This window comes from Taudactylus pleione, unplaced genomic scaffold (genome assembly GCF_031769625.1).
Source record: "Taudactylus pleione unplaced genomic scaffold, aTauple2 ptg000584l, whole genome shotgun sequence".
Lineage (NCBI taxonomy): Eukaryota > Metazoa > Chordata > Amphibia > Anura > Myobatrachidae > Taudactylus > Taudactylus pleione.
In genome coordinates this window covers 885,424-907,376 of record NW_028284986.1, presented here as the reverse complement: position 1 = coordinate 907,376, position 21,953 = coordinate 885,424, and the positions used below count along the sequence as shown (strand labels likewise).

At 46.4% G+C, this 21,953-nt stretch overlaps 1 protein-coding gene across 3 annotated transcripts in view; it reads left to right on the top strand.

Moving 5' to 3' along the window:
- Positions 1-21,336, top strand: part of ATOSB (atos homolog B) — a 111,841-nt gene extending 90,505 nt beyond the window's left edge. For all 3 annotated transcript variants that reach the window (XM_088453618.1, XM_088453619.1, XM_088453620.1), the window contains exons 6-9: positions 1,740-1,898; positions 2,668-2,736; positions 14,196-14,398; positions 16,905-21,336. In XM_088453618.1, coding sequence (XP_088309744.1) covers positions 1,740-1,898; positions 2,668-2,736; positions 14,196-14,398; positions 16,905-17,058 — 585 coding nt within the window. In that variant the 3' untranslated portion in view covers positions 17,059-21,336. The remainder of the gene's footprint in view (positions 1-1,739; positions 1,899-2,667; positions 2,737-14,195; positions 14,399-16,904) is intronic.
- Positions 21,337-21,953: the final 617 nt, after the last annotated feature.

The following is a 21,953-nucleotide window of genomic DNA, read 5'->3' as shown; positions in this document are numbered from 1 at the left end:
GCCGTATTCAATTTGAGGCGAAAAGTCAGTTTCTGCGTCTTTTTGGTGGAAACTTTTCGCTGATGACGTCATTTTCGCCTGTTTGACTTTTACTCAGCGGAAAGTCAGTGCAATGTAATAGGTGGAAAAGTTTCGCCTATGAATGGGAGGCGGAAAAAAGTGCAGAATTGGGGTTTTGGGGTGCAACGTTGCGGGAACCCCCGTGCATTCTTTAGACAGTCGTGTCAAAAATGTTTTAAACACTTAAGAAGACCCCAAAAAATTACTTTAAAAAAGGGGGCGAAAAAAAAATGTTCGGGTACAAACTTAAAAACTAGTGAACTTGACTCTGGGGGGGGGGGGGTCCCCAAGTGCGCCCCAGGTGTTTTTTTGATTGCAGGTGTTTGCGACTGGTGGATTTTTCACAATTGTTTCAACTTCACTTTAGCAACTTTTAAATTTGCTGACCCCCATTTTCATGTACCCCAAATATGCTGGGATAAGTTATTTTCTGGAAAAAACCCTCCTGAATACTATTCTGCACCTGGTATAGAAAAACGCTATTTAGCAGCTATTGAACCCGTTTAAAAACACCAAATACCTTCAGCAAGCCAAATCGGGGGGAACCATAGGGAACCCCCATGTCAGAGCATATTTTGGGGGGTGTCAGGCTGATTTCCCCAATTCTGACTGTTCACGTTTTGCCGGGTCCCGTTTTCATGTACTTCCATATTGAATACGGGGTGAAGCAGGGACGGCCGCGATACTTTTCCGCCTGCACAACAGGCGAAGTAGGCGGAAAGTCCGAGTCGCGAAAAAGTATCGCTGCTTGGCTCACATTGAATACGACTCTATGTCTTGGAAAGAGCTAAAGTACCTGCCAATTGGCTCCTAACTGCCATGTCACAGGCTGTGTTTATGAAATGACAGGAGCTGGTTGGCTGGTACTTTATCTTCTTTCACTTTACCTCCATCCATGGCTTAGTAAATAGACCCTTAGGTGATTAATATTTTATCACTTCTTCCTACATTAATCCCCTTGTGTGATATGCGTGTCCTGCCCCTGCCTTCCAACGCTGTATGATCTACTTAATCGCTTTCATTTCTTGTTCCCATATCACTGTACCAATGTATATAGGAGAATTATGTTATTATCCTATCACAGGGCCTATTTCAGACCCGCTCGCGATGGTGCCCTAATGCGCATGCGCACGACGGAGGGAGCTCCGTCGTGCACATGCCCGAGACCCGGCGAGCGACTGGGTAGCCGTCGTTCGGAGTCTCGCACCAAAGGGGACGTGCTGTCGATGGTGACTGACAGCACGCCCCCTTTGGTGGGTGTGCCGGGGGCGTGGCTTCCAGACGGAGGCGTTCCCATGGGAACGCCTACCGTCTGGGGCCGGCCCCACTGACATCAGTAGTGATGTCAGTGGGAGTCATTTTGGCTCTGATAGAGCCAAAATCACTCCAGGGCTTGCGGCAGCGAGACCCTACCGCAGGGTCTCGTCGCAAGCCCGATGGTCGCGATGGTCTTGACTATCGCGACCATCATCATGGACGCTCGCATAAGCTGTGGGTGGTAACAGCTATGCGAGCGTCCAAGAGGCCGCTCCAAGTTGAGGTAAAAGGGCCCTGATTCAGAGCGAGCGCTCTGGTTAGAGCGTCCGGCTCTGAATCAGGCCCACAGTCCATTAATGTAGACGCCGCATATATACTACAAGGAATACAGTGTATTGTAACAAGGATATTTTTTGTCTAAGGAGTCCATTCTAAGGGGCCGATTCGCTCCATCTGGTCAGATTGAAGGATTTACGGCAGAGATTGGCGCCAGTGGCTCGTACTGCCCTCAGCACGTCACCCTGCCGGTGGAGGTCACCTACTTTCACATCTCTGAGCACAGCGCCCCCTCACCTTTCCTGGTAGGAATATGACATTACACTGCATTGGTACCTGGCCGGGTCATGTGTTCGCCCAGTTTACTGTCATGCTTCTGTACAGTCTGTGTTTTCCTAACTGCTGGGCCTCTAGTATCTAATCCGGACCAACCACCGGCCTTTAATAATCTCAGCCTGCGCTTGTACAAACCTGTAGAGGTCGGGTGTGGGGAGCTTTTCTGGGTCAGAGCCCGGAGCTGCACCCTGGTATCCAGTTGATGGGAAACGTGCCGCCTGGTGTTCTTTATCTGTGCCGGAGTGATCGCACAGGTAGGAACCACTGGTTATGGCTTCTATGCATTACACCGGTACTAGACACCACCATATGGATGCAGCTGTGCTGCTGGTACGTGGAGACTGCGCAGGAGGTGTGTTCTGATGCTAGGAGGGGTGATAGGACAGAAGGGGTAACCCTTACTATAATGTAGCTCCCTTACCCCCACACAGCGACCTAAATCTCGGCCTCCCAGCAGCCCATGGATTAGATCCACTGGATCTCTGCTTTATATTATAGAGGGTGCAACCACTGTAAGACCTAGGCTGGGCAAGAGGCTTCCACCCACTATTCTATATAACATTGGCGTTATTAGCATCTCTTGCACTTCATAAATATTATTTCTTACAGTCATTTCACTCTATAAAGCAACGCCCCAATCCGTATACTATATATGGCAGGGGCTCATTCACAACATTATGTGCTTTTTATTATAACTACCAGCATGCAAATGTCTGTTCTGTGCTCCTCCCCCCACAGGGCGTGATTGATCTGGATGCTGTCGGCAGGAAGGGATACAGCGTCCCCAGCACAGGAACCATACAAGTGGTAGGTCCGGGCAGTAGCACAAGTATTTGTAGAGCTGACTGTTGAATTAATGTTGCCCCAGTGTATTCATACAGGGGCGGAAGCCAGTTTTTGAGCTGAACCAAAATTCATGAGGATATAGTCAACCATTTGCTAGGAACCAGTGACATCACTGAGAATGCAGCCTATCCATTCACTAGGGGCCAGTGACATCACTGAGAATGCAGCCTATCCATTCACTAGGGGCCAGTGACATCACTGAGAATGCAGCCTATCCAGTCACTGGGAACCAGTGATATCACTGAGAATGCAGCCTATCCAGTCACTGGGAACCAGTGATATCACTGAGAATGCAGCCTATCCAGTCACTAGGAGCCAGTGACATCACTGAGAATGCAGCCTATCCATTCACTAGGAGCCAGGGACATCACTGAGAATGCAGCCTATCCAGTCACTGGGAGCCAGTGATATCACTGAGAATGCAGCCTATCCATTCACTAGGAGCCAGTGACATCACTGAGAATGCAGCCTATCCATTCACTAGGAGCCAGTGACATCACTGAGAATGCAGCCTAACAATTCACTAAGGAACCAGTGACATCACTGGGAAAGCAACCTATCGATTCACTAGAACAGTCGTTCCCAAATTTTATCGATTCACGGTGCCCTAGAGTATCAGCATTTTTTTTCCACGGCACCCATGGGACAAAAGTTTCTTATTGAGGAATTAAATTGTACTTATTTGTCACCCTTAGGTTCAGTTATGTGGTGGTTGCCAGAGCTGCACTTCAATCTGTCCATATATTTTTTGATTGGCAGCCAATAGCACTGGTTTTGCCTATTACACTGACTAAAAATAATTTTATTAGCTACTGGACCACCAACCCAAGGCGCCCATTTGGGAAGCACTGCACTAGGAACCAATGACATCACTGAGAATGCAGGCTATTCATTCACTAGGAGCCAGTGACATCACTGAGAATGCAGCCTATCCAGTCACTAGGGGCCAGTGACATCACTGAGAATGCAGCCTATCCAGTCACTGGGAACCAGTGATATCACTGAGAATGCAGCCTATCCAGTCACTGGGAACCAGTGATATCACTGAGAATGCAGCCTATCCAGTCACTAGGAGCCAGTGACATCACTGAGAATGCAGCCTATCCATTCACTAGGAGCCAGTGACATCACTGAAAATGCAGCCTATCCAGTCACTGGGAACCAGTGATATCACTGAGAATGCAGCCTATCCAGTCACTGGGAACCAGTGATATCACTGAGAATGCAGCCTATCCAGTCACTAGGAGCCAGTGACATCACTGAGAATGCAGCCTATCCATTCACTAGGAGCCAGGGACATCACTGAGAATGCAGCCTATCCAGTCACTGGGAGCCAGTGATATCACTGAGAATGCAGCCTATCCATTCACTAGGAGCCAGTGACATCACTGAGAATGCAGCCTATCCATTCACTAGGAGCCAGTGACATCACTGAGAATGCAGCCTAACAATTCACTAAGGAACCAGTGACATCACTGGGAAAGCAACCTATCGATTCACTAGAACAGTCGTTCCCAAATTTTATCGATTCACGGTGCCCTAGAGTATCAGCATTTTTTTTCCACGGCACCCATGGGACAAAAGTTTCTTATTGAGGAATTAAATTGTACTTATTTGTCACCCTTAGGTTCAGTTATGTGGTGGTTGCCAGAGCTGCACTTCAATCTGTCCATATATTTTTGATTGGCAGCCAATAGCACTGGTTTTGCCTATTACACTGACTAAAAATAATTTTATTAGCTACTGGACCACCAACCCAAGGCGCCCATTTGGGAAGCACTGCACTAGGAACCAATGACATCACTGAGAATGCAGGCTATTCATTCACTAGGAGCCAGTGACATCACTGAGAATGCAGCCTATCCATTCACTAGGGGCCAGTGACATCACTGAGAATGCAGCCTATCCAGTCACTGGGAACCAGTGATATCACTGAGAATGCAGCCTATCCAGTCACTGGGAACCAGTGATATCACTGAGAATGCAGCCTATCCAGTCACTAGGAGCCAGTGACATCACTGAGAATGCAGCCTATCCATTCACTAGGAGCCAGGGACATCACTGAGAATGCAGCCTATCCAGTCACTGGGAGCCAGTGATATCACTGAGAATGCAGCCTATCCATTCACTAGGAGCCAGTGACATCACTGAGAATGCAGCCTATCCATTCACTAGGAGCCAGTGACATCACTGAGAATGCAGCCTAACAATTCACTAAGGAACCAGTGACATCACTGGGAAAGCAACCTATCGATTCACTAGAACAGTCGTTCCCAAATTTTATCGATTCACGGTGCCCTAGAGTATCAGCATTTTTTTTCCACGGCACCCATGGGACAAAAGTTTCTTATTGAGGAATTAAATTGTACTTATTTGTCACCCTTAGGTTCAGTTATGTGGTGGTTGCCAGAGCTGCACTTCTTTCTGTCCATATATTTTTTGATTGGCAGCCAATAGCACTGGTTTTGCCTATTACACTGACTAAAAATAATTTTATTAGCTACTGGACCACCAACCCAAGGCGCCCATTTGGGAAGCACTGCACTAGGAACCAGTGACATCACTGAGAATGCAGGCTATTCATTCACTAGGAGCCAGTGACATCACTGAGAATGCAGCCTATCTATTCACTAGGAGCCAGTGACATCACTGAGAATGCAGCCTATCCATTCACTAGGAGCCAGTGACATCACTGAGAATGCAGCCTAACAATTGACTAAGGAACAGTGACATCACTGGGAAAGCAACCTATCCATTCACTAGAACAGTCGTTCCCAAACTTTATCGATTCACGGTGCCCTAGAGTATCAGCATTTTTTTTTCACGGCACTCATGGGACAAAAGTTTCTTATTGAGGAATTAAATTGTACTTATTTGTCACCCTTAGGTTCAGTTATGTGGTGGTTGCCAGAGCTGCACTTCTTTCTGTCCATATATTTTTTGATTGGCAGCCAATAGCACTGGTTTTGCCTATTACACTGACTAAAAATAATTTTATTAGCTACTGGACCACCAACCCAAGGCGCCCATTTGGGAAGCACTGCACTAGGAACCAGTGACATCACTGAGAATGCAGGCTATTCATTCACTAGGAGCCAGTGACATCACTGAGAATGCAGCCTATCCATTCACTAGGGGCCAGTGACATCACTGAGAATGCAGCCTATCCAGTCACTAGGAGCCAGGGACATCACTGAGAATGCAGCCTATCCAGTCACTGGGAGCCAGTGATATCACTGAGAATGCAGCCTATCCATTCACTAGGAGCCAGTGACATCACTGAGAATGCAGCCTATCCATTCACTAGGAGCCAGTGACATCACTGAGAATGCAGCCTAACAATTCACTAAGGAACCAGTGACATCACTGGGAAAGCAACCTATCGATTCACTAGAACAGTCGTTCCCAAATTTTATCGATTCACGGTGCCCTAGAGTATCAGCATTTTTTTTCCACGGCACCCATGGGACAAAAGTTTCTTATTGAGGAATTAAATTGTACTTATTTGTCACCCTTAGGTTCAGTTATGTGGTGGTTGCCAGAGCTGCACTTCAATCTGTCCATATATTTTTTGATTGGCAGCCAATAGCACTGGTTTTGCCTATTACACTGACTAAAAATAATTTTATTAGCTACTGGACCACCAACCCAAGGCGCCCATTTGGGAAGCACTGCACTAGGAACCAATGACATCACTGAGAATGCAGGCTATTCATTCACTAGGAGCCAGTGACATCACTGAGAATGCAGCCTATCCATTCACTAGGGGCCAGTGACATCACTGAGAATGCAGCCTATCCAGTCACTGGGAACCAGTGATATCACTGAGAATGCAGCCTATCCAGTCACTGGGAACCAGTGATATCACTGAGAATGCAGCCTATCCAGTCACTAGGAGCCAGTGACATCACTGAGAATGCAGCCTATCCATTCACTAGGAGCCAGTGACATCACTGAGAATGCAGCCTATCCAGTCACTGGGAACCAGTGATATCACTGAGAATGCAGCCTATCCAGTCACTGGGAACCAGTGATATCACTGAGAATGCAGCCTATCCAGTCACTAGGAGCCAGTGACATCACTGAGAATGCAGCCTATCCATTCACTAGGAGCCAGGGACATCACTGAGAATGCAGCCTATCCAGTCACTGGGAGCCAGTGATATCACTGAGAATGCAGCCTATCCATTCACTAGGAGCCAGTGACATCACTGAGAATGCAGCCTATCCATTCACTAGGAGCCAGTGACATCACTGAGAATGCAGCCTATCCATTCACTAGGAGCCAGGGACATCACTGAGAATGCAGCCTATCCAGTCACTGGGAACCAGTGATATCACTGAGAATGCAGCCTATCCATTCACTAGGAGCCAGTGACATCACTGAGAATGCAGCCTATCCATTCACTAGGAGCCAGTGACATCACTGAGAATGCAGCCTAACAATTCACTAAGGAACCAGTGACATCACTGGGAAAGCAACCTATCGATTCACTAGAACAGTCGTTCCCAAATTTTATCGATTCACGGTGCCCTAGAGTATCAGCATTTTTTTTCCACGGCACCCATGGGACAAAAGTTTCTTATTGAGGAATTAAATTGTACTTATTTGTCACCCTTAGGTTCAGTTATGTGGTGGTTGCCAGAGCTGCACTTCAATCTGTCCATATATTTTTTGATTGGCAGCCAATAGCACTGGTTTTGCCTATTACACTGACTAAAAATAATTTTATTAGCTACTGGACCACCAACCCAAGGCGCCCATTTGGGAAGCACTGCACTAGGAACCAATGACATCACTGAGAATGCAGGCTATTCATTCACTAGGAGCCAGTGACATCACTGAGAATGCAGCCTATCTATTCACTAGGAGCCAGTGACATCACTGAGAATGCAGCCTATCCATTCACTAGGAGCCAGTGACATCACTGAGAATGCAGCCTAACAATTGACTAAGGAACAGTGACATCACTGGGAAAGCAACCTATCCATTCACTAGAACAGTCGTTCCCAAACTTTATCGATTCACGGTGCCCTAGAGTATCAGCATTTTTTTTTCACGGCACTCATGGGACAAAAGTTTCTTATTGAGGAATTAAATTGTACTTATTTGTCACCCTTAGGTTCAGTTATGTGGTGGTTGCCAGAGCTGCACTTCTTTCTGTCCATATATTTTTTGATTGGCAGCCAATAGCACTGGTTTTGCCTATTACACTGACTAAAAATAATTTTATTAGCTACTGGACCACCAACCCAAGGCGCCCATTTGGGAAGCACTGCACTAGGAACCAGTGACATCACTGAGAATGCAGGCTATTCATTCACTAGGAGCCAGTGACATCACTGAGAATGCAGCCTATCCATTCACTAGGGGCCAGTGACATCACTGAGAATGCAGCCTATCCAGTCACTAGGAGCCAGGGACATCACTGAGAATGCAGCCTATCCAGTCACTGGGAGCCAGTGATATCACTGAGAATGCAGCCTATCCATTCACTAGGAGCCAGTGACATCACTGAGAATGCAGCCTATCCATTCACTAGGAGCCAGTGACATCACTGAGAATGCAGCCTAACAATTCACTAAGGAACCAGTGACATCACTGGGAAAGCAACCTATCGATTCACTAGAACAGTCGTTCCCAAATTTTATCGATTCACGGTGCCCTAGAGTATCAGCATTTTTTTTCCACGGCACCCATGGGACAAAAGTTTCTTATTGAGGAATTAAATTGTACTTATTTGTCACCCTTAGGTTCAGTTATGTGGTGGTTGCCAGAGCTGCACTTCAATCTGTCCATATATTTTTTGATTGGCAGCCAATAGCACTGGTTTTGCCTATTACACTGACTAAAAATAATTTTATTAGCTACTGGACCACCAACCCAAGGCGCCCATTTGGGAAGCACTGCACTAGGAACCAATGACATCACTGAGAATGCAGGCTATTCATTCACTAGGAGCCAGTGACATCACTGAGAATACAGCCTATCCATTCACTAGGGGCCAGTGACATCACTGAGAATGCAGCCTATCCAGTCACTGGGAACCAGTGATATCACTGAGAATGCAGCCTATCCAGTCACTGGGAACCAGTGATATCACTGAGAATGCAGCCTATCCAGTCACTAGGAGCCAGTGACATCACTGAGAATGCAGCCTATCCATTCACTAGGAGCCAGTGACATCACTGAGAATGCAGCCTATCCAGTCACTGGGAACCAGTGATATCACTGAGAATGCAGCCTATCCAGTCACTGGGAACCAGTGATATCACTGAGAATGCAGCCTATCCAGTCACTAGGAGCCAGTGACATCACTGAGAATGCAGCCTATCCATTCACTAGGAGCCAGTGACATCACTGAGAATGCAGCCTAACAATTCACTAAGGAACCAGTGACATCACTGGGAAAGCAACCTATCGATTCACTAGAACAGTCGTTCCCAAATTTTATCGATTCACGGTGCCCTAGAGTATCAGCATTTTTTTTCCACGGCACCCATGGGACAAAAGTTTCTTATTGAGGAATTAAATTGTACTTATTTGTCACCCTTAGGTTCAGTTATGTGGTGGTTGCCAGAGCTGCACTTCAATCTGTCCATATATTTTTTGATTGGCAGCCAATAGCACTGGTTTTGCCTATTACACTGACTAAAAATAATTTTATTAGCTACTGGACCACCAACCCAAGGCGCCCATTTGGGAAGCACTGCACTAGGAACCAATGACATCACTGAGAATGCAGGCTATTCATTCACTAGGAGCCAGTGACATCACTGAGAATGCAGCCTATCCAGTCACTAGGGGCCAGTGACATCACTGAGAATGCAGCCTATCCAGTCACTGGGAACCAGTGATATCACTGAGAATGCAGCCTATCCAGTCACTGGGAACCAGTGATATCACTGAGAATGCAGCCTATCCAGTCACTAGGAGCCAGTGACATCACTGAGAATGCAGCCTATCCAGTCACTAGGAACCAGTGACATCACTGAGAATGCAGGCTATTCATTCACTAGGAGCCAGTGACATCACTGAGAATGCAGCCTATCTATTCACTAGGAGCCAGTGACATCACTGAGAATGCAGCCTATCCATTCACTAGGAGCCAGTGACATCACTGAGAATGCAGCCTAACAATTGACTAAGGAACAGTGACATCACTGGGAAAGCAACCTATCCATTCACTAGAACAGTCGTTCCCAAACTTTATCGATTCACGGTGCCCTAGAGTATCAGCATTTTTTTTTCACGGCACTCATGGGACAAAAGTTTCTTATTGAGGAATTAAATTGTACTTATTTGTCACCCTTAGGTTCAGTTATGTGGTGGTTGCCAGAGCTGCACTTCTTTCTGTCCATATATTTTTTGATTGGCAGCCAATAGCACTGGTTTTGCCTATTACACTGACTAAAAATAATTTTATTAGCTACTGGACCACCAACCCAAGGCGCCCATTTGGGAAGCACTGCACTAGGAACCAGTGACATCACTGAGAATGCAGGCTATTCATTCACTAGGAGCCAGTGACATCACTGAGAATGCAGCCTATCCATTCACTAGGGGCCAGTGACATCACTGAGAATGCAGCCTATCCAGTCACTAGGAGCCAGGGACATCACTGAGAATGCAGCCTATCCAGTCACTGGGAGCCAGTGATATCACTGAGAATGCAGCCTATCCATTCACTAGGAGCCAGTGACATCACTGAGAATGCAGCCTATCCATTCACTAGGAGCCAGTGACATCACTGAGAATGCAGCCTAACAATTCACTAAGGAACCAGTGACATCACTGGGAAAGCAACCTATCGATTCACTAGAACAGTCGTTCCCAAATTTTATCGATTCACGGTGCCCTAGAGTATCAGCATTTTTTTTCCACGGCACCCATGGGACAAAAGTTTCTTATTGAGGAATTAAATTGTACTTATTTGTCACCCTTAGGTTCAGTTATGTGGTGGTTGCCAGAGCTGCACTTCAATCTGTCCATATATTTTTTGATTGGCAGCCAATAGCACTGGTTTTGCCTATTACACTGACTAAAAATAATTTTATTAGCTACTGGACCACCAACCCAAGGCGCCCATTTGGGAAGCACTGCACTAGGAACCAATGACATCACTGAGAATGCAGGCTATTCATTCACTAGGAGCCAGTGACATCACTGAGAATGCAGCCTATCTATTCACTAGGAGCCAGTGACATCACTGAGAATGCAGCCTATCCATTCACTAGGAGCCAGTGACATCACTGAGAATGCAGCCTAACAATTGACTAAGGAACAGTGACATCACTGGGAAAGCAACCTATCCATTCACTAGAACAGTCGTTCCCAAACTTTATCGATTCACGGTGCCCTAGAGTATCAGCATTTTTTTTTCACGGCACTCATGGGACAAAAGTTTCTTATTGAGGAATTAAATTGTACTTATTTGTCACCCTTAGGTTCAGTTATGTGGTGGTTGCCAGAGCTGCACTTCTTTCTGTCCATATATTTTTTGATTGGCAGCCAATAGCACTGGTTTTGCCTATTACACTGACTAAAAATAATTTTATTAGCTACTGGACCACCAACCCAAGGCGCCCATTTGGGAAGCACTGCACTAGGAACCAGTGACATCACTGAGAATGCAGCCTATCCATTCACTAGGAGCCAGTGACATCACTGAGAATGCAGCCTATCCAGTCACTAGGGGCCAGTGACATCACTGAGAATGCAGCCTATCCAGTCACTAGGAGACAGTGATATCACTGAATATGCAGCCTATCCAGTAACTAGGAACCAGTGACATCACTGAGTATGCAGCCTATCCATTCACTAGGAGCCAGTGACATCACTGAGAATGCAGCCTATCCATTCACTAGGAGCCAGTGACATCACTGAGAATGCAGCCTATCTATTCACTAGGAGCCAGTGACATCACTGAGAATGCAGCCTATCCAGTCACTAGGAGACAGTGATATCACTGAATATGCAGCCTATCCAGTAACTAGGAACCAGTGACATCACTGAGAGTGCAAATATACACAAAAATAAACAAATTCCACCAAAGCTCTGAGTATAAATATAGAGTGCTGTAAGACTAAAAAGACTGAAGAATAAGAAAGATAAAATCAATACTCATTTATTATGAAGTAAAACAATGGATCATATCATAACACAAAATTACCCCTCCAATGGGGAAGGTATAAAATGAAGAATGTGGTGCTAATTCCACAAAATGACAATCACGAATTATAAAAAAGGGACCAGTGACATCACTGTCCTTGTTCCTGGTCTCTGGAGACATCCAGCGCTGGGTGCCTGCACCGACCATAGACCAGGAACAAGGACACCCTTTTGTAAGCTTTGGGACACTATGTATGACCCCTTAGAAGATTCTGGATTATCCAATGACCGGTTACCAAGGGATCCCAGTGCTTATTCAATGGGTATGTTTTGCCACTTATTTTTTTCCCACTATACTGTCTATTTTGATTACTCACCTGCTCAAGGGTGAATATGTACATGGGATTTGCATTATTTATACTTTTTTATAACTTTTGATGATTGTCATTTTGTGGAATTAGCACCACATTCTTCATTTTATTCCTTCCCCATTGGAGGGGTAATTTATGTGTTATGATATGATCCATTGTTTTACTTCATAATAAATGAGTATTGATTTTATCTTTCTTATTCTCCAGTCTTTTTAGTCTTACAGCACTCTATATTTATACTCAGCTTATCTTTGTGTATATTTTAATTTATTGGTCCACTTTTGGTGATAGGACCCTAACTTATTTCCTAATAGCTGTAGAGTTTTGCACCCAGAGTGTTACACCCTTTCTTTTCTGACCACTGAGAATGCAGCCTAACCATTCACTAGGAGCCAGTGACATCACTGAGAATACAGCCTATCCATTCACTAGGAGCCAGTGACATCACTGTGAATACAGCCTATCCATTCACTAGGAGCCAGTGACATCACTGATAATGCAGCCTAACCATTCACTAGGAGCTAGTGACATCACTGAGAATGCAACCTATCCATTCACTAGGCATCAGTGACATCACTGAGAATGTATCCTATCCATTCACTAGGGACCAGTAACATCACAGAGTGCAGCCTATATAGTCACTACAAACCAGTGATATCACTGAGAATCCAGCCTATGCAGTCACTAGGAGCCAGTGACATCACTGAGAATGCAGCCTATACAGTCACTAGGAACCAGTGACATCACTGAGAATGCAGCCTATACAGTCACTAGGAGCCAGTGACATCACTGAGAATGCAGCCTATCCAGTCACTAGGAACCAGTGACATCACTGAGAATGCAGCCTATCCAGTCACTAGGAACCAGTGACATCACTGAGAATGCAGCCTATCCATACACTAATGATGTGTGTGACTGGTGCCCTCTGTGCTGGAAGAGAATATTGAGTTGATGGGCTGCATTGTAATAAATACTGATTCAGCCTATGAAGATTGCCTCCACTGTGTCTTGTTAAGGGGTCTATTTTAACAGCACGTGGAAGTTATTTCTTATATTGCAATCTCTTATAGAATGACATTCCCCAGCATGCTTTGTAATCAAGCCTCTAATTCACAAGATCTATTTCCAGGGGGGGCCGTTCTCTACTCCTTTGTCTAACTTGCAGTACAGATTGTCTCCACTTGATGTCAGTGATGTTTAGTTATTGATATGTGAATGTACAGGATGAGGTTAGTCCTTGTGTGACAATGCAGAGTGGGCTGAAGCCGGTCACGTCAGTAAGACGGCATAGATCAGTGACATCTGTACGACCATCTTAGTCTACAGCCGTCCGCTGCTACGGATTCCTGTTATAATTGGATCCTGTGCCTGTCGCACATGCGCTGTTCCTCTAATGCACTCCGTATTCATTTCCCCTATTCTGTACGACCCCCGCTGACAGGATTCTAAGATTAACCCCTTAACTGCCAGGGGTACAAAACAAGACTCCTTAACAATAGTATATGATATTAAAAATATTCTCGTACCCCCCCCAAAACCCCCCCAAAAAAACGTAATCTATTAAACGTTCGTTAAAATGTAAAATAATTTAAGATCATTCTAAATATAAATTGTATGCCATTCCCCTCCCTCACCCACCATTATTCTGTGTCCCTGATATATACTTATTATGTTGCCCTCAGGCTCTGGCAGAACTAGAAATCCCAGCATCCCCTAGCAACCACTGACTGGCAGGGCATCCTGGGATTTGTGGTTCAGAAACACAAAGTCGGTGCAGAGCCACAGGTGGTAAACTGCGCCCTAGACGTCCCAGTCTGCAGATCTGACCGTACAAAGTCTGATGCGCAGAGCAGATCTGGAGCGTCGTCCGTGCGCTGTGCGTATTTCCATGGCTTCCTGTGCGTCACCTGAAAGTCTTCGCTCTGCTTCCTTTCCAGACCTTATTTAACCCCAACAAGACGGTGGTGAAGATGTTCCTCGTCACGTATGACTTCACAGACATGCCAGCAAATCACGTGACCTTCCTGCGTCACCGCATCTTCCTGGTGCCGGTGCAGGAGAACGACGGGGAGGGTGACGGTCAGGATAGCGCTGCTAAGGATAAAGCCAAGAGGATCCTGTGCTACCTTATGCACCTGAGGTGAGTGCGTCACGCCGCTCCGTCTCTGGGTGCGGCTCATTAATTATAGGCGGAAGAGGATTTGGCGCTATTTTTCTTCCACGTAGTAAGGGCTAATACCGGAACCCAGAGGGCTGATACATGTAGTCCTTTCTCACAGGGCTCGGGCAGGTCTGTAATGGGTGTGGTATATTCTGTCGACATCGTCACAATGTCGACATGCTTGGCATATTGGCATTCATCATGTCGACACTGATGCAATAACTACATGATTAGAATGTCGACAACACGTGTCTGATGATCTAGTGGTGAAACACCTGGTACGACGTGTGCGCCGGCTGCAGCGGTGTCTTCTGTGTCCGGCGGTGACGTCAGGATGATTTCTGGCAGACCCTGTGTCGCTTTCAGCGGTATGAATGAGTAATTCTCCCCCCCCCACACCCCACCCGGTCCATAACCCGTCGCTAGCGGTCCGTGCTGAAAGTTGGCAATTCACATGTCAATATTGTGAACATGTCGGCATGCTGCAGATGCTGACATTGCGACGACATCCCGTACAGAGGGCCTGATTCAGACAGGGGCGCTATTTGCGGCCGCTCGCTGGCTAAAAGGGGCCGGCTATTTAAATCATGCGCTCGCACTGCGTCGCGTAAAGCCGCCCACTAAGTAATAGCGAGCGGGCGCACTATGTGCTCGCACCTGTATAAAGACGCCCCTTTGCCACTCGCAACACACGTCATCTCCGGCAGTTGTAGGATTAATCGGGAACATCGAGAGCCATCGGAGCTGCTCGCAGCGCTTGTGGTAGCCTTTTCCCACCAGAAAAATTGCGAGCAGTTCAGGCTAAAATACAACCCAGTCACTTGTGTAATGACGCAACTTTGCTAATTATGCACACCCATTAAACGCCGTTCTGACGGTTGGGCACGCCTGCGTTCATACATCCACACACCCGTTTTCAATCACCTTCCCCTGTTACCACCCACAAACGGCACTATCTGTCACTCAAAATAGCGGGCCGACTGCGGGCTACGGGCGAGCACTTTCCCATCGCAATGACTGATTTGCGCACGCGCATTGCGACTCATGCGCAGATTGCGAAAAATCACTCAATGCGAGCGCAGCACAGCGTCCGGGTCTGAATCAGGCCCAGGAACCGCAATACAGTTTAAATGGGGCCAGAGTGAAGCGCGAGCGTGAGAACCAATCACAGGCCACGGTCTTTAGGTCTTCCCTGCTCTTTTTACTAGGTGGCCGTACAGCTTTAAAAGGGATCTCAGACACCAGGCACCTCCGGCACCGCCATTGTGTGTGTGACCGGGGAAAGTACCCGTTCAGGACTGTAATATTCATCATTTTTATTATGAATTAATGTTTTTTTTTCATTTATGTGCACCGTGGTCCTGACACAGTGGGGGATATTCCATGCAGCCACACACTACGAAGCAGTAACACCTCCGAGGCTTAGATAAGCTACGCGTGTATAATGGATCAGTCTGTACCACGTGCATTATACGTGGCCTCTGTGGTGTCCCTGGTTCCTAGTGCATGGACATAGGCCCAGAAACACACGGCTGCCTCCATTGCGCACAGACGGCGGATACATGTTACATTCTGTACTGTGCTTCCAGTGCGCTGTGTACAGGTGATCAGTCTCTATTTAATCATCATCCAGGACTCTTGCAGTGTGACAGTAATTGGCGCAATACAGCAGCGTCAGCCGGGCGCCAGATCCACCTGATTTGTCTGTTTTGCCGCCTGCTGGTGATTTGAGTCCCTGGATTTTGGCCCTGATTCAGAGCCGGACGCTCTGACCAGAGCGCTCGCTCTGAATCAGGGCCCACCTCCATAATTATGGAGCGTCCTCCTGGATGCTCGTATAGCTGTGGGTCACCACCCACAGCATATACGAGCGTGCAGGATGATGGTCGCGATGGTCTTGACCATCGCGACCATCACCACTGCGAGCCGAAGCCTGCGGTTGAGTTTCTCAACCGCAAGGCCCGGAGTGATTTTGGCTCTATCAGAACCAAAATCACTCCCACTGACATCACTAGTGATCTCAGTGGGGCCGGCTTCTGACGGTCGGCGTTCCCTTGGGAACGCCCCCGTCTGGGAGGCACGCCCCCGGCACGCCCACCAAAGGGGGCGTGCTGTCAAATCAACATCGACAACACGCCCCCTTTGATCAGACTCAACGAGCGAAGGAAAGTCCTTCGCTCGTCGCGTCTCGCGCATGCGCACGACGGAGCTCCCTCCGTTGTGCGCATGTGCAGTGCACACCATGGACCCACTTGCGAGCGGACAGCCGCTCGCGAGTGGGTCTGAATCAGGCCCTTTATTCTCTTTCAGCTGTGTAGCTGAGGTATCTGTCTGTATTACAGGGATATAGATGTCTGTGGGGAATAGTCCTTATTACAGGCCCAGGGGAAACTGGCCCCGCTAGGGCTTTGCCACCAAAATGTTTTACGGTTACTGCGGCAAAATGTCTTCTGTATCCTCTGAGTGACAAAACTCTATGTTTCAGGTTTCAGCGATCAAAGTCTGGGAAGATTTACCTCAACGAAGACATCCGCTTACTGTTCTCCCGCAAGTCCATCGAGGTGGACACCGGCATTCCCTACGAACTCAAGTCCTTCACCGAAGCCCCCAAGAATCCCAAATACTCCCCCCGAGTTTAAGGACTCAGCACTAGAGAGGGGCGTGGGACTGCTTCCCGCCTTCCTGCAGACTGCGCACCTTGATTACCCCTTAAGATTTCGCACATCCTATTTATTACCTGCACCCTGCTAACCTTACCCCCCTTGAACTTTGTAGCAGTCAGCATTGGCCCCTTAGTAGGTTGGTGGGATGGCCGGATGGGGCCCCTTTTTGTTACACCCGGCCTTCCGACAGTCTGTGGCCTCCAACAAGCCGATCTGGGCTGAGATCTTGTTCCTGGACTCATTCGTCCTACAGCTCAAAGTGATGATGATGATGGTAAATTCTAGCGCTGCACAGAGTGCGCAGGCTCCACGCGGAGGGGCAGAGATTATAGATGGCGTGAATTGTGACATGAGAGGGTGGCTGGATAATAACCGGGATGGGTTTGAGATGTGGGGGGGTCACCTGAGCGTCCGCTGTGCCAGTATGGAGTTAGGGAGTGCGCAGTGGGATGTTACAGTAGGCAGTGACTGTAGGGGGCGTAGAGAAAGTACCTCCGCATACTTTATATTTTTATTTTGTCGCCTCGCCAGTTTTCTGGTATGACCGGTCATCTGGTAAAGGCTTTACCCCTGTACCCTGGAGAGAGTGACATTGTTTGGTGGTAGTTTTGATTGTGCATCCCTCAGCGATGGGAGTACCTTACCTTGACTGTGTGGTGAATTGGGCATTTCCGCTTATTAATTTGCAGTCACGTGTTACTGGTACAGAGGTTTGACCTTGGAAGGTGCAGTCAATCCCCCATAGACATCTTTTTTTTTTTTTTTGTAAACATCACTTTTTGTGCCTTTTTATAAGATGAAGCCGTCGGTCGTTTTTCCAGGACTTTCTCCTATAACAACTTTGTCCATTTGCAAAATCAGTCTGTGCTGGAGAACCGCATGCAAAGCATTTGTACAGTTGTCCTGTGGAGAAGGGTCACCTACCTGCTGTTTCAGGGCCCCCTGTGTACTGCATTACAATGTAAGCCCAGCACCCCAAACACACCCACATTCTGCCGAAACCCCACCCAGCTACCTTTAAGCCACGCCCCCCCTTTTTCCCCCCAAATCGCCACTAGTAGGATTAGTGCCGTTACTGTAATTACCTCCAGTCCTGCTGCTTCCACACTGCACAATGTTGTGCAGCGTTTAGAAATCTCACTGGTCATGTGATGGAAGAGGGGGGCATTTGCTGCGTTTCCAAAGCCTCCCTGCTCACTACATCAAAGTCATATGACTGTGGTTGCCATGGTGAAAGCAAAAAGCAAACTACATTTTCTAATAGTAGCTTGAATCGCAAAACCAACACACTTCATACAGGTAACCAGAGTGCAGATACACACCTGATTGTTACAGGGAATGGCACCTTTACTGTTTAAAAAAAAAAAAAAAGAAATGAACATTTCAGTATAGGTTACAGAATAATTGAATGTAGTCAAAAGTAGACTCCCCTAAATGTTGTCACCCAACAAGAGTGTTCAGTGATTCCGTAAAGACGGATAATGTGGTTGATCGCATAAATCTCACACCGATTCCAATTTATAAGGCACCATGAAAGTGCTCAGGCAATGTGGTGTTTGCACTATTAACCAGAAGACCCCCATAGTACTTATATTAAACCCCACCCCAAGCACAGTCTCCTTTACTGGTCTACAGTGGTGGTTTGTGAGCTGATCCGCCATGACTGGATTCAAGATATCCATCATGTACATTGATTTCCTGGTTTCGGAAGCTGCGTAAAAGTAACAGCAAAGCATTCTGGGAGGGGACCCCACGCTGGATACAGCACACTGATAGCAGCCACCAATATTCATCATAGCGCAACTTATTAACAAGCCAATCACTGACAGACAATCCATGACGTCAACGAGACACATTCCGCCACAGTAACTTGACTGGTTCCCAGTGGATAAATAGGCTGCTGTCTTAGGGACATTGGAACCCAAGATGGCAGCCTCCAATGTTACTAAATGACAGGTGCCCTTTAAATTTGGGAGTGACCACATTCACGAGCAGCGTTTGCAAAGGATCCTGGGTGCAGAGCAATCTCCCGTTAGGTGTTGCCATTCTGTTTTGGTATTTTATGTGTAGAAAGAAAAATTTAATTTCTTAGTAGAGAAGGTAAAATGCGCTGAGGGGTTTTATCCCCAAAAATCCAAGACACAAAATATGGGTTAAACATTTGTGCCAAATATCGCCCCCTTTTTATCCTGCTGCTGCCTAAGTACGTCTGTACGGGGGGCCTCTAGAGGTTCCCAAATAATCAGTGCACCCACATAGTGGAACTTTATATTTAACTGCTGCCTATTATAGAGGGATAAGAGGCAGAATCCTAACTGCAATCAGTCCCAAGCACATAATTATTGCCTTTAGTTGGGCATACTGAGACTTGTAGTTCAAGAGAGCTATCGGAGGTCTACTTCTGCTGTAATCTCTCCCCAGCAGTAGAGCATGATGGGAGCTTCCATAACACATTGACTAAAAAAAACAAATAATGACAATTTGGGAGTGAAGTGAGTCCTCCGCTCATGCTCCATATAACTGTATTTGGTGCATTTGGCCAAGCGCTTCCGTTTTATTTTGGTCACGCGTTTCGCTAAGCCGGGCTCACAGAGTACGTTTGCGTCATTCAGCGCTGACTTCAGACAAGTGTAATCTGTCCACTGACTTCCTTCTTTGATGGCCTTTACGTTGTTTCATATTCTGTAATTTAAACATGTTGAAATATTTTCATTAAAATGGTAATTTTCAAAAAAAAAAACCTAGACCCAATTATATACTGCTAGGTCTGGCGCTGTGCCGTACTGCCAGGTCTGGTGCTGTGCCGCACTGCCAGGTCTGGTGCTGTGCCGCACTGCCAGGTCTGGTGCTGTGCCGTGATGCCAGGTCTGGTGCTGTGCCGTGATGCCAGGTCTGGCGCTGTGCCGCGCTGCCAGGTCTGGCGCTGTGCCGTACTGCCGGGTCTGGCGCTGTGCCGCGCTGCCAGGTCTCGTGTTCTGCCTACAGATCATCCAGCAGACATGATGTCGTGTTTTGCACAGAGCAGTCAGATCCTGTCGGTTTGAAGATTGAGCGTTGTTTCTATGGCGGGGGGCGTGCAGTAATGGAGACTGATGAGATCCCCATTCTCTGGCCCGTAATAGTGACATCCAAAACCAGTTCATTGGATCGTATTTCACAGTAAACATTAGCAAGGGGCTGAAGTTTTATTTCCATGTTTCTTTATACCATTAAATAATAACCACGCCACGCTGGTTATAGGGGGTATGTTTATGTCAGAACACTCAGCGGAACAGTTTATAAATAATACCTGGAACGTTAGTCCTATTGTTCTACGAATGGGCTGGAGCTTCTAAATAAATAGATTCGGTCATTTAAGATGGAAATTTCAACAGTTAAATCTCTGGAGAAATGATTTTTGCCGTTTTCAATAGCTATGTTCTTAGTATAACTTCTGCAGAAAACACAGAAACATACTGTTATATGCCAGACACATGAAGGACTGACATTGGCTTGCCACCATTATAAACAGTGCCGGCCATGCTTAGTAGCATCCCTAACCATGAGACTGAAACTGCGTCTGTTTCTAACAACCCATGCGTAAAGAGTCAGTAACAGTGTGTTTCTGCGTCTCACACTGTGGCTTTCAGACACTAATGTTCTTTAAGTTTAAGGAGAAATTCTAGTGCGATGTATTACTGAGCATAACGACTGTAATTAGGCCAGTTCCGTTTTGAGATTTGTGTATCCTGAGCATTCTATTTGTTATGCCCTTTTTTGTTGGGTTTGCCGAGAGGACTGAAGTGATTTAGTAGCGGTGTCACTAATTAGTCTACCTGCACCCTCCTCCAATGCAGTTTCTGTTGTACTGTGGAAAATAGGTACTTGGTAACGGGCAGAGAGCACTGACAAAGGCATAAATCTGTTTTCTGTTGACCTCTGTATAATGCATCCATCTAATTGGTCTCAGATGTGTAGAGATATAAGTCCGCCATATACAGTCCACCGTAAATGGAAGTATACAGGTTACAATGTAAGTATTACTACATAACACACATTTCAATCAACTCCAGTACATCCATTTGCACTAGTACATTACATGGCTCTAAATCAGTGGTTCTCAACTCAAGTACCAGCAGCAGGTCATGCCTTCTGGATTTCTTTAATCTTGCACAGGTGAGTTAATCTATTTTGCTGGATCAGTATTTTCATTATTTTTTTTAATTAAAAAAAAGTTAAGTAGATCACATTAAAGGGTCTATTTACTAAGTAGTGTTAGGAGAAGTGATAAGGTGCCAGCCAATCAGCTCCCAACTGTCATCTCACAGGCTGTGTTTGAAAAATAACAGTTGGGAGCTGATTGGCTGGCACCTTATCACTTTTCGCTTCTCCTAACACTGCTTAGTAAATAGACCCCTAAGCAACTGAGACCAAGACAATTGAAAAACTCAATAACAAGAATCCTAAGCAAAACAAATATCCGGTCCAGACAAATTAGCAGTCAATTTTTATAATATAACTCTAATAATGAGAAAAAAAACTCCAATATGGACGACCAAGGGCGAGGTCTTTTAGGAGAGAGAAAAGCTGAAGAGCAAGGGAAAGAAAACCTCTGGGGTGGGTCCTAAGAATAGAAACCTAAAAACAATGACTAGATATAAGTGGTTATTCTAAGGCAAAGGGGGAAGGGGCATTCTGAGAGGCTAACCAAGGTTCTATATTTTGGCAAGTGATTTAGAAAAGTGATTTATAATGCTAGTCCTGTATTCCATTCGGCAGATATACCATATTTGGGATAAAATAGATGGCGGGGGGGAGGTTGTTTCCCGTCTGCTGCCATATGACAAGTTGTAGCAGTGACTAAGTGGCGCATTAATTTATTTAGATACCTG